At 50.6% G+C, this 13,300-nt stretch overlaps 1 protein-coding gene across 1 annotated transcript in view; it reads left to right on the forward strand.

The window, feature by feature from the left end:
• The window catches only part of MYO1A (myosin IA), an 18,775-nt gene continuing 5,475 nt past the window's right edge, over positions 1–13,300 (forward strand). Inside the window, 27 exon segments of the mRNA XM_032645467.1 lie at positions 1–141; positions 247–264; positions 266–363; positions 633–730; positions 925–983; positions 985–1,030; positions 1,224–1,270; positions 1,410–1,473; positions 1,676–1,774; positions 3,810–3,913; positions 4,029–4,115; positions 4,117–4,143; positions 4,145–4,178; positions 4,565–4,574; positions 4,665–4,725; positions 4,727–4,774; positions 4,859–4,934; positions 6,267–6,355; positions 6,499–6,603; positions 8,713–8,775; positions 8,982–9,182; positions 9,356–9,582; positions 9,947–10,147; positions 10,410–10,503; positions 10,960–11,109; positions 11,219–11,287; positions 11,732–11,806. Of these exon segments, the coding sequence (XP_032501358.1) occupies positions 28–141; positions 247–264; positions 266–363; positions 633–730; positions 925–983; positions 985–1,030; positions 1,224–1,270; positions 1,410–1,473; positions 1,676–1,774; positions 3,810–3,913; positions 4,029–4,115; positions 4,117–4,143; positions 4,145–4,178; positions 4,565–4,574; positions 4,665–4,725; positions 4,727–4,774; positions 4,859–4,934; positions 6,267–6,355; positions 6,499–6,603; positions 8,713–8,775; positions 8,982–9,182; positions 9,356–9,582; positions 9,947–10,147; positions 10,410–10,503; positions 10,960–11,109; positions 11,219–11,287; positions 11,732–11,806 (2,364 nt within the window). The 5' untranslated portion in view covers positions 1–27.

Here is a 13,300-nt window from a genome sequence, read left to right on the forward strand (position 1 = left end):
TCCCCAGGATCAGTTGCTCCTCTGGACATGACTCTCCTGGAAGGGTCCATTGGGGTGGAGGACCTTGTGCTCCTGGAACCCCTGGAGCAGGAGTCTCTGATCAAGAACCTCCAGCTGCGCTATGAGAACAGGGAGATTTATGTGAGTGCTTACGGGTGCCCCTTCCTGTGGCCATGTGGCCAGAGAGTTCATGTGCCTCCCCCTAACCCCACCCTCACTCATTCCCTTCATCTTCCCTGGCTCCAGACCTACATTGGAAACGTGTTTGGTCTCAGTGAATCCCTACCAACAGCTGCCCATCTATGGCCCAGAGTTCATTGCCAGATACAGGGACTATACCTTCTACGAGCTGAAGCCCCATGTGTGAGTAGAGGGACCGAGGAAAAGGTGACAGGGCCACCGGCTCGCTATGATGACACATCCTAATTTCCTCTTTCCTTCCTCCTGAAGGAGGTTCTCCAGCTGCCCCCTTCCTCCCTTGGCCCTCTGGAGGCCCCCTTCCTAGGCCTGTCACTTGCCTTGGTCTGGTCCAAGTGGGGAGGGCGAATGAGTCTGGGGGTTTGGGGGTCGAGTTGAAAGGTGTTTGTCCTGACTGGTCCCACACTAGTCACCACCCACTTCCTCCCCACAAGCTATGCACTGGCAAATGAGGCGTACCAGTCACTGAGGGACCAGGACCAAGACCAGTGTATCCTCATCACGGTGTGAGGGAGTGGAGCTGGCAAGACAGGTGAGGCGCCCAGCGGGGAAGCCATGGAGTCACTGCTGGAACTACCCCCTTGTCTCTTTCCAAGCCAGGCCCAGTTCTGCCCCCACCCCCTGGAATTCCTCCCTGGCTTTTTTCTGACTCTGAGTGGTGTGAGGTGCTGGGATGAGGAGGTTAAGGGCATTGGTGGTGGATTCACGCGAGGGTTTCTCTTGCAGAGGCTAGTAAGCTAGCGATGACTTACGTGGCGGCTGTCTGTGGGGAAGGGGAACGGGTGAAACTCTGTGAAGGAACAACTGCTTCAGTCAAATCCAGTGCTGGAGGGTGAGAAGTCCAGTCTCTGCCGATCCACCCCCACCCCACCCTACCGTCCCCAGTTTTCCCCACAATGGCTGTTCCTGCTCAGCCTGAGAAACCTGAGATCGGCCTCATGGCTGGAGGGCCTTCCCCCTTCCCCTGCTCTGGAGTCCCTCTTCTTGCCTCAGCCATCGTATTCCCCCTCCCCTCATCTCCGCAGCTTTTGGCAATGCCAAGACCATTCGCAACAACAACTCCTCTCGATTTGTGAGTGAACATCTCCCCGGACTGGGACAAGAGGGTGTGGGGCCTTGAGAGGGAGGAACAAGGCGCAGATCCCTCCTGGACAGGGTGGCGAGAAGAGGAGGAAGCCAAGTCTCTCTCTCTCTCTCTCTGGTCTCTGAAGGGAAAATACATGGATGTTGAGTTTGACTTCAAGGGATCCCCCCTTGGTGGCGTCATCACAAACTGTACGTGTCTCCCCATCGCGCTTACCACCTGTCCCACCTGCCCCTACGGTGTTCCTTTTGGCTAATCTGCTGCTGTAGGAAAGAGGAATGTTAGACTACCAGGCTTCCCAACCACTAGGAACAATAGGGATGAGGGCAGAATTAGAGGGAAGCTGCAGTACCTCCCAGGTCCTCAGAACATGATTTTCAAATTCTCTGCCAGATCTGCTTGAGAAATCCCGCGTGGTGAAGCACCTTGAAGGAGAAAGGAACTTCCACATCTTCTATCAGCTACTGGCTGGAGCAGATCCACAGCTGCTGAGTATGTGCCTGCCCTCGACACATGGCAGAACATCCCTAGCCTCCATTCAATGCCCTGAACCCCTGGGCCCCTCTGGATCCCTGTAGCCCTCTTCCCTTGAATCTCAGCGCAGTCCCCACCCTGAATCTCATCCACCCATTGTTGGGAACAAATCCCTTGACCTCTGTGTTCTCTTCCTTTTCTGGGGTTTTATTGCTAGGAATAAGCCTTCTTACCTCTTCCCTGCTCTTATTCTCTGTCTTGTCTGGATTCCTCTTTCCCCAAGCTGGCTTCAAAAATGGAACACTTATTTCCATCTACCATCTCTCCTATCTTCAATTTAAGGGACTTTATCCGTAGCTCAGCAGGAAAGCAGGCAGGATGTTACAAGTGTTCAAGAACTTTCAATGAGCTCTAGCTGAAGTTGTCCTGGGTGTACATCTGCCTTGCCCAGGACCTTGTCCTTGATTTTCTCTTCTTAGATAGTTCTGTGGAGGTTTCATTCAGTCATTCATCAAACATCTCTTGAACACCTACTATGTGTTCATATGAACATTGTGCTAGCTTCTAGGGATACAGAGGTGAGTAAGAGACCTTGTCCTCGAAGAACTTATAGTCTTCTAGGGATGGCAGATGCATGAACAGCTACATCGCAATACAGTGTGATCAGTGCCAATAGGCTCTGCAGCTGGGTAGAGGGGCAGAAGGCATGGAGCACCTTACGTTGTCTTGGGGAAGAGACCATCTCAGCCTGGATGCTGGATGGGCCTGAGGTGGCTCGGGATGGGCATTACTGCAGGGTCTGATGGGACTTAAAGCCCTGCCAGAGTTTCCCCTCTCAATCCCCCCTCTAACTGTGGGTGCTGTGGGTATCTTGGCCTCCAAGAACCTGTCCCTTTGGTTTCTGGTTATTCTATGCTGGACTTGTGCCTGTCTCCTTTCCCCCTCCTGGAGATCTCTATGGTTCAAGAGCCCCCACAGGTCTCATCCTCCCTCTTGGCTTAATTGTCTTGATTGTATTCCGTTTTTCTGAATCATAGGTACTAGAGTTGTGCTCCGGCTGATTCTCACTCACTGATTTAAGTTGAGTCTGGGTGGGGCCTCCCTCCCTGGTGTCATCATCCCAGGGCCTTTCTGACTCATTCTCCTTCCAGACACCCCTCTTTAGCAGGCTCTTATTTCAAAATTTATGTCTCAGGGGAAACTGCCATTAAACTCTAGTTTGAGGGTCACTCCCTGATTCTCAGATCATTTGAATAACAGATAACTGATACCCTTCAAGCTCCATGATTAACCTATTCCTTCCCATCTTAGGTGAACGGCTTTGATCATTCCCTTGATTCATTTATTAAAAAGAAAAAAGTTCCTGCATGCCAGCCAGGCACACAGAATACGAAGATGAAAAACACAGTCCCAACACACAAGTTGTTCATTGGTAGGAGGGACAGAAAAAACCCAAAGCCCAGCCCATGTGATGTGGTCTGGGGTAGAGATGCACAATGGGGGAACACAAGAGGGCCATTTGGCTCAGCTACGTGCAGAGAAAACCTTCCCGAAGGGAGTCAGGGTTGGGGAACATAGTATCTGTCACTTGGTTGGTGCTTTGTGAACAAATGATGGGTGCGCCAACATGGGCCTAGGGTGAGGCCTTGAGGCTGGGGGTGAGTGGCAGATGTGTGCTCACCCTTCTTTCCTCACCTTTATCCTCCGAGAACCATTGAGAACTGAGCAGGACAGAGAGGTTTCTTGTTTGTTTTTATTGTTTGGAACCCTGAGGGTGGGGAAAAGAGTAGAATGAGGCTTTTCTTTCATAAAAGTTGGGGAAAACCTCAACAATTATGAACACCCAAACCCTAAATACCACTTAAACATGTAGTCTATCATCACAGGAATTAGTGATCCCAAAACAAAAGAGGCAGGGGAAGAACCTAAAACAAAAAATGGCTCCTCTGAATAAATGAATGAACCAACCTAGGACAAGGGCCGTGAGGGTCAAGGCTGGAGGACTCCAGAAAGCATGTGTACTGACCCTCTTCCCTCATGCTGGCCCTCCCAGAGGCCCTGAAGCTTGAGCGGGACACAAATGGCTATGCCTACCTGAACCCAGGGGCATCCAGGGTGGATGGCATGGACGACACTGCCAACTTCAAGGCCCTCCAGGTGAGTACCTGGGATGGGCCATTAGGCCATGCCCTGAGCCCAGGCTCTGGCTTTGAGAAGGGAGGCATTAGACTGGCACCGCAGTTCAACTTTGGACTTCTCCTTTCTCTCCAAGAGTGCGATGACTGTGATTGGGTTCTCCAAGGAGGAGATTCGGCAGGTGCTAGAGGTGGTGGCCCTGGTGTTGAAGCTGGGGAATGTGGGAACTGGCAGACGAGTTCCAGGCCAATGGGGGTACCAGCAAGTGGCATCCGTGATGGGAGAGGTCTGCACCCAACCAGCTCCCTGAATCTCCTGCTACAATTTCTGTTCTTCCACCATCTCTAGCATAATAGACCTCACTCTGATTCAGTCCCCCTCTGCCTGCTTAGGAGTTCCTCCCCAAACATACTCATTCAGAACTCCCTGTGAGGCATATTGGAATGAGGTTTTGATGTTTGGTAGACCTAGGTTCTGAGACCTCTCTGAGTCTCAGTGGATTCTTTGCAGAAATGGGGACAATTACACTCATTTCAGGAGATTCTCATATTAAAGGAGATAATGCATGCAAAGTGTCAAGATCTCCCTTTCCTCCTCCTCCCCAGAGATTCCTCCAGAGCCATGTTCTGGATTGGCTGTAAGGACTTTCCCAGTAAGACCCAGGAACAGCAGGCTCTCAGCAGTTCCACTTTTCAGCCCTCCCTCCCTCCCCTGGGAGCAAGCCCTCTCTCAGGCCATGTTGTATTTCCTCATCTCTCCAGGTATTCAAGAGAATTGGGGAAATGGTGGGTTTGAATTCAGTGGAACTAGAGAGAGCTTTGTGCTCAAGGACCCATGGAAACGGCCAAAGAAAAAGTGGTCACTGCACTGAATGTCGTCCAGGTGAGGGGCCCTGTGGAGGAGGCTGAGTTTTTGAGTCTGTTCTGTGGCTGGCCGACACTAACCAGTTGGCACTGTGCCCTGCAGGCTCAGTACGCTCGGGATGCTCTGGCTAAGAACGTCTACAGCCGCCTTTTCACCTGGCTGGTGAATCGGATCAATGGCGAGTATCCAGGTGAGAGACTGCCCTCCTCCCTCAGCGAGTCTCCTCTGTCCGCCCCATGCCTTGGGTTCTGAGATGAACAGAGTAAGGAGATAGGGTGTATTTATTTATTCACGATAATGTAGTGTTTTGGAAACATCTCTGTCTTTTTGAGTTCATCTATTTGGGTTCCCTACTTACCAACTGTGTGGTCTTTCAGTTTCACAGAGATTCTGAACCTCAGTTTCCCAATTTGGGAAATGAGACACACTAATGCCTACTCATTTCACAGGATTTAGTGAGGTTCAGATGAAATTGTGTACGTGGTTACACCCAGCAATTCTACTCCTAAGTATATATCCAAAAGAACTGAAAACAGATGTCCACATAAAAACCTGTGCATAAATGTTCATAGAGGCATTATTCATAGTAGCCAAGAAGTGGAAACAACCCCAGTGTCCATCAACTAATGAATGGATAAACAAAATGTGGTATATCCATACAGTGGGATATTATTTGGCCATTAAAAGGCACGAAGTGCTCATACATGCTCAACGTGGATGAACCTCAGAAAGATGTTGAATGAAAGAAACCAGACACAAAAGGTCACATTTTGTATGATTCCATTTACATGAACTGTCCAGAGTAAGCAATCCATCGGGGTGGGAAGTAGGTCAGCAGTTGGCAGGGGAATAGGGAGTGACTGCTAATGGGTTACATGTATAAGATTTCACCTGGGGATGATGAAAATGCTCTGGAACTTAGTGCTGGTGGTTGTATACCTTTTGAATATACTGAAAAAAAGTCCCACTGAATTGTATACTTTTAAAGGGTAAATTTTATGGTATGCAAATTAGGTCAAAATAGAGCTATTATTTAAAAATTCGTATGTGAAAGTGCCATCCATTTAGAATCTGTTACCAGAAGGCAGCAGGGTAATACAGGATTTGAATCTAGATTTGGGTAAATGCTTAGCTCTTTTGAAGTTTGATTTTTTTTCATCTATAGAATGGGAATAATCACACCTTATAGGGATAGATGGATTAATGAAATAAGATCATAGGATTTTTTGTAAAACGCTCTACAAATATAAGGGATGGATATTTTCCTGAGAAGATTTTAACGTCTTTCTACTTTGTACCATGGGAGCATTTTCCTGGAATCTATTACATCTTCCTTTTCCTCCTTTCCTCCCTCTTTGCTTGTCCTTCAGCATATAGAGGAAGAGGGAGAGTAAAATTACACCAATTCCTTTCCAGCTTGGTCAAGCTCACCCAAGTTCTGTTCGCTCCCTGCTTTACTCACATCCATCCCAGAGGGGCCTGGCCTGGTGTGTAGAGGGCCGGTCCTCAGATTTATCTTTTCCTCCTCTTCAGGTGGGCACGGGGGAGAAAAGGAAGGTCATGGGGGTCCTGGATATCTATGGCTTTGAAATATTAGAGGTGAGAGAGCCTCAGCAACCTCAGCACCCCGCTTCCTGAGGGTTAGGAGCGGCAGGCTCCGAGGGGGGTGTGAGAGAGGGGAGGTAGGGCTGAGACAGAGGAAGTGTCTTGGTCTCACTCTCTAACCTGTGTACCCACCACAGGATAATAGCTTTGAGCAATTTGTGATCAACTACTGCAATGAGAAGCTACAGCAGGTGTTCATAGAGATAACGCTGAAAGAGGAGCAAGAGGAATATAAGAGAGAGGTAAACGAGGACTTCCTGCTTCCCCTCTCTCAGATGACTTCTAGGCGTATGCCAGATCTTTCTCCTTCATCACAGCTTCCTCTCAGTTGTCCCCAGATGAGAACACTAAGGACAGAAAGTTTCCCTTGCACAGCTGAATATTCCAGCATTACCAAGAAGCCCTAATTCTCTGCTTTCCACCCCCAGTTCCCCATCCTGCCCTCCAGGCCAGGAGAGGAAGGGAACAGATTGATGGAAGGGTGTTGGGGTGGGTAGGGGTGGGGGAGAGGCCTGACAAGAGTGAAGTGACAGTTGTGCTTGGCCCAGGGCAGGCTATGAGCCGAATCTAGAAAGGGCATTTCTCCTGGGCTTGGCACCCTACCACATCCCTTTCAGTGCCCTTCTCTGATGTCTCAGAATCTTTTTGTCTCCTCTGGGCTGGACTGATGTTGCCGTCCCCTCTTGTAGCACCCAGACTTCCTCACCAGAAGTGCCCCGTGGCTCAAAGTTTCCACACTCCTTCCCTGGTCAGCGAAAAACCGTACCACCACCCCCCCCCACCGCCCACCCGCCCGCCACCAACCACACACACCCCCCCACCCACCCACCCCCCCCCCCCCCCCACCCCACCGCCCGCAGTATCCTATGGCCAAGTGTTAGAAAAGCTCTCTGAGCTAATTCACTCCAAAGTGTGAATGGCTGAGTCTCACTCATCAAAACCCTCCTAGGGATGTTCCCTGTGAGCCTCAGGAACCTGCTGTGGCAGAATTTCAGGCAATGTGGTCACAACTAAAAGTTTTTTTAGTTTTGTATGTTTTTATTTTAAAATTTTAAATCAGCAAATAGATATACATTCCCATGCTTCAAGATTCAAAAAGCTTAAAAAGGTGTATAAAGAAAGGTCTCCCTCCCACCCCATCCCAGCTTCCTAGTTCTCCCCCCGCATCTGGAGGCAACTGAAGTCGGCCTATTTCCAGAGGTCTTTTATGTGTAATCAAAAAAAATCTGTAAATATATGTTCCCTCAAAATTTATTCAAGTGGCAGTGAATACGCTCTGTTCTGCATCTTACTTCCACCAGTTAACAAGAGACCTTTGTGCATCAGCACATAAAGGTGCTTTTCTATAGCTGCATAGAATGGGAAAGCATTCTAGAAGGTCCTGGGGGAGCGTTCATTTGGCCAGTTGGGGAGGTATTTGGGGGATGAAGTGGGCGGGCAACTTTACTTAATTCCACTCTGCATTCCCTAAAGACCTGTGAGGGAGGAGGAAGAGAAAGGCTCGTGTTTCCCAACCACACCTGGGAATGGCCTGAGCCTGGGAGGTCTGGCCCTTGGCTGGTCCAGAGCTCTCCTGTCTGTAGGCCTGTTACCCAGCAAAGCTCTAAATTAGAGATGCATGGTCTTATGGGTCTTCTGCTTCTATACCATTCTTGCTTTTTTAAAAAACAAATTATACAGCCCCAAAGTATCATGTAGATCAGTTGTTCTGAAAGTGTGGTCCTGGACCAGCAGCAGCAGTATCCCCTGGGAACATGTAGGAAAGACAGATTCCCAGGCCCTGTCCCAGACCTGCTGAATCAGAACCTGGGGGTGGGGCCCAGCCATCTGTATTTTAACAAGCCCTCCAGGTGACTGTGATGCACACTTGAGTTTGGGAATCACTGATGAAGGTCTTTGAAGTTGTATCAAATTAGCTTTGTTGTTTTATGATAAACTCACCTATGTGCTTTGGTTCCATAGCTTGTTGCCAGAACAGTATGGCCATTTGCTCTTCTACATACTCAAGGACCCTTCCCCACTCCCACAGTGGAGTAATCCCTATCCCAGTCTTCACCCAACATATTCCACTTCCTTCTCCAACCTACAGCACCTACATGGCTTTCTGCACTGTCTCACCCTCTCTCACAACTGCTCTGGGTCCTCCCACACGTCTGTCCACCCACTCCACAAATTCTCCATCAACCTTGGAGGGATGAGGACGTGATAGAAACCACACCAAGGACCCCTCTGAACTATAGGGCTTTCTGATGGTCCTTTGTGGGGTGGGTGAAAGGGGGCCTGGTTCTGGTGAGACCGTTGGAGACTTGTCTTGGACCTGCTCCATGTAATTTGTCATCTCCTGTTGCCAGGGCATACCGTGGGTGAAGGTGGACTACTTTGATAATGGCATTATCTGTAACCTCATTGAGCATGTAAGTTATCCTTCTCTCATCTCTGGGACCTCCCCCTCCAGACTGCCTGAACACCCTTCCCCTGTCTCTCTCTCCCCTCCTCCCCGACCCCACTTGATAAGGATGGTAAAGAGGGCAAAGGATGAGGGGGCAGAGGGGCGGCAGTGAGGATGTGGACGTCTTGAAGGACCAGGTCTAGGTTGGGCTGATCGTGTTCCCCTGGCCAGAATCAACGAGGCATCCTGGCCATGCTGGACGAGGAGTGCCTGCGGCCTGGGGTGGTCAGTGACTCCACCTTCCTAGCAAAGCTGAACCAGGTCTTCTCCAAGCATGGCCACTATGAGAGCAAAGTCACCCAGAACGCCCAGCACCAGTATGACCACAGCATGGGCCTCAGCTGCTTCCGCATCTGCCACTATGCGGGCAAGGTGATGTCACGGGGCTGGAGGGTGAAGACTAGGGCCTGGGCACAGGCTGAAGGCAATGGGGGAGGCAATGGGGGGAGGTGAGAACCAGGAACACTTCGCAGTGAGACTGGGAGGGCCACACACACGACAGATAATGTGGTGGGCTCTCCAGACCAAGTGCTGTTCCTGTACAGGTGACCTACAACGTGAACAGCTTCATCGACAAGAATAACGACCTACTCTTCCGGGACTTGTCCCAGGCCATGTGGAAGGCCCAGCACCCCCTCCTTCGGTCCTTGTTCCCTGAGGGTGATCCAAAGCAGGCGTCTCTCAAACGCCCCCCAACTGCTGGGGTCCAGTTCAAGGGTTCTGTGGCCATTCTCATGAAGAACCTGTATTCCAAGAAACCCAACTATATCAGGTGACATGCTGGGCACATAGGGGAACATGCTGCATTTGTGATGACACTTGCAGGGTCCATGCATGGTAGAACATGTCCGTGCAGGGGTGGGGGGGTGGCTGTCTCTGGAATAGGATACCAGCTCCCTTTGCCTCATGAAAAACAGAGCCAGCTGAGGAGCTGAGAGTCCTGTAAGGGGCAGAGCGTCATGGTCAAGTAGGGACCATGCTATAGTGAGTGAAACTGGGAAGGCCAGTGTGTCTGCTTCCTCTGAAAATTTTCAGCTAACGGGCATGTGTACAGAATAGAGGTGTAGAGACCAGGATGGGTGACACTGGCAAGGGTGAAGCTCCTGTAGCCCGGGCCTTGCCTTACCTCCCACCAGGTGTATAAAGCCCAATGAGCATCAGAAGCGAGGTGAGTTCTCCTCGGAGCTGGTGGCCGTCCAGTCTCGGTACCTGGGGCTGCTGGAGAATGTGCGGGTGCGACGAGCAGGCTATGCCTACCGCCAGGCCTACGGGTCCTTCCTGGAAAGGTACCGATTGCTGAGCCGGAGCACTTGGCCTCACTGGGACGGTGGAGACCGGTAAGACGCAGTGGGAGACTGGGGAGAAGGGAAGGGCAGTGCAGGGAACCTCTGTGGGGGAAGAGACCAGGTGGTGCCATGTGTATCGCTGAAGCTCGTGAAGGGATTCTCGGGGAAATGAATTGAATGATCACTTCTCAGAGGCTCTGAAGTCTGTTTGAACACTGAACTCTTCTCCTGAGATGAAAGGGGGTAGAGGACAGGCGGGAAAGGACCCTCCCCTGGGATGCCCTTTGGCAGCTTTCCCCACCTGCTCTTGTAGGGAGGGGGTCGAGAAGGTCCTGGGGGAGCTGAGTGTGTCCTCAGAGGAGATGGCCTTTGGGAAGACAAAGATCTTCATCAGAAGCCCCAAGACTGTGAGTTGGAGGGTGCACTTGTGTTTGGTGGGGCTGGAAGGTGGAAGAGTTGGAGAACCCACGTGAGTGAGAGGCTGGGCGACGGGAGCTTCTAGAACCTGGAATGGATAGTGGATGAGGAAGTCTCCTCTCTGCAGGGACTTTATCCCTGGGAACTGAGTTCTTGGGTTCCTGCCCTGCCTGCCTTGAGCCCTGGAATTAGGTGTGCTTGCATTGCTGGTCTGAACACCTCTGCCTGAAGCAGGACTCCTTGAGAGTCAGTGTGTCTGAGTTTCCAAGTCTTAGCACAATGCCTGCTAAAGAGTCAGAGCTCAGTAGCTGCTTATTAAATGAATGAATGCATAAATGAATAAGAGGACTAAGGAACGATTGAATAAAACACTGGCTAGGAAGCCTTTGGTGCCGTGGGGTTCCCCTAAGTGAGCCCCTCTCTGCCCCCCTTCCACCTCTCCACAGCTTTTCTACCTGGAAGATAAGAGGCGCCTACGAATCCATCAGCTGGCCACACTCATACAGAAGATGTACCGAGGCTGGCGCTGCCGCATCCACTACCAACTGATGCGCAAGAGTCAGATCCTCATTTCCTCTTGGTTTCGGGGCAACATGGTATCTGTTATCCCCAAAGTCCTATCCCCCTTACTCTAATAGGAGAGGGGGAAGCGGAGAGGTGGTTCAGGAGGTGGAGTTTTTCTAACAGGCCCACTGTTTTCTACAGCAAAAGAAACGCTATGCGAAGATGAAGGCATCAGCATTGTTGATCCAGGCTTTTGTGAGAGGTTGGAAGGTAATGGGGAAGGGAGAGTGGTTTCCTCCCCTCACGTGGCTCCTCTGGGTCATGCCAGCTGCTGCTGATGGGGAAGAGTAGCAGAGAGAAGGTCCTGCCCTCACCCAGGACACATCTGTGTGTGATGGTATGTCTGTGTCTTGGTGTGTTTCTGGGTTTGCTCTGTGTGTGTCTGGGAGTATGGATGCATCTTGGGGAGATCTGAGTATATGCTTGGGTGTGTTTCTGACTTAGCAGCAGAGCTCTGCCTTCTGCTTTGAGTGTCCTCCTGACTGCCAGCTTGTCTGACTTTACTCTCTCCCTCCAGCTATAGTCTCAGCTCTTTTCCTTACTCTGTTCTTTGTGTGGTTGAAAAATAGTAGAACCTCTTCTAGGCCTGTCTTCTATCTTCCAGGTATAACTCCCTATCTTTACTTTGGCCCTTTTCTTGTATGTCCCTGCCAGGCTCGCAAGAATTATCGGAAGTACTTCCGGTCAGGGGCTGCCCTCACCTTGTCAAATTTCATCTACAAGAGCATAGTAAGTGGTGGGGATTGAGGGTGGAAACAGGGCATTGAGGAGGGAGGGACAGGTTGGGAAGAGGAAGTATGTGGGGTTTGAGAGGAGGTGACTCAAAGCTTTTCCCCAAGAGCCTCCTCTATCTGATGTACTTAAACCCTGGGGGCAGAGGGGATGGGGCAGCAGCCTGCACGGGGAGGGCCCCAGCGCCTAGGGGCCTAGGGGCAGAATCAGAGCACATTTTGGCATGAATAGACACTGCAGGCAACCTTGTGGCAGAAAGGGGTCCCAGCACACCCACCAACTAGTCCATGGTGAGTAGGCTGGAGAAGAGACTGGGACTAGGTGGTTAACAACAGTTGAAGAGGCTGCGCTTCATTGAAGAGCAGAGAGAGGACACACATAGGGTTAAGTAACCCAACCTTCTGAGATTCATTTTAGGGCTGGGGGTGAAGGTGGAGGAATCATATCTTCCTTCTATCTCTTCTGACACTGTAGCAGGCCAGGCTGAAACTGAATCTCAGGAAGGACCTTAATTCTGGAGGACTTGGGTCAGGGTGGGCAGGAGGAAGCCAAGAGCAGGTCTGGACGTTCAAACTATGGACAGTTTCCAGTGAGAGGAAAACAGGGACAGAGAGGGGTGATTTCCAGAGACATACATCCGATAGCAACAGTGCTTCTGAGAAGTGTTGGAGGGAAACCAGATGGAGGAGAGCAGCACTCCATTGAAACCTTGGGAAAGACCAGAGAGAAGAGCGGGAGATCTTGGACAGAGGGCTAGAGTGAATTAGAACTGACCTCGGCTGATTTGATTTTTGATGGTTGTCAGGACTCTTACTGACTTTGCTCGTAAAGACACGAGTTGCATTGGAGCTCCTCTCTGTTCCCTTGGCTAAGTTGAAGAATGGGGGCTCTGGGCCTCTTCCCACCTCCCTGAGTCTTCACTGTGTCCTCCTCCCCCTCCCCGGGGAAGCTCCATTGTCCTAGGCCTCTTCCATTGCCAGGGCTCTCCTCAGGCAGGCTCCAGGGTGTCTGCCTTACCAGAGTACGTGCTCCCTTGCTGCACACCTGAGACCTGTAATCTGATTTTGCTCTTATCTCCTGAATGACCTCTAGTCTACCTTCTCTTTCACCTGTATATCATCAGGCATCTGCTGAATGTCACCACAGGAGCTGTTGCCTTTAAACCAGTATTTCAATAAATCAAACCCACTGTGGAAGTCTGCGTATAGGGGACCACAGGGCATTGATTGCCCCAGTGTTTCCGACTAGTCCATATTTTGCCATTGCCTTGCCTATAACTCACTTACTATGTGCTAAGCCCTTTACATGCATTAACTCTAATGCTTTCAACAACCCTCTGAGGTAGGCCCTTATATTGCCCTCATTTTATTTTATAATTAATTAATTAATTGAACTTTTTTTTTGGCTGCTTTGGGTCTTCATCGCTGCACATGGGCTTTTCTCTAGTTGTGGCGAGCAGGGGCTACTCTTCATTGCGGTGCGCTGTCTTCT

This window comes from Phocoena sinus, chromosome 10 (assembly GCF_008692025.1).
Source record: "Phocoena sinus isolate mPhoSin1 chromosome 10, mPhoSin1.pri, whole genome shotgun sequence".
NCBI classification, from domain to species: Eukaryota; Metazoa; Chordata; class Mammalia; order Artiodactyla; family Phocoenidae; genus Phocoena; species Phocoena sinus.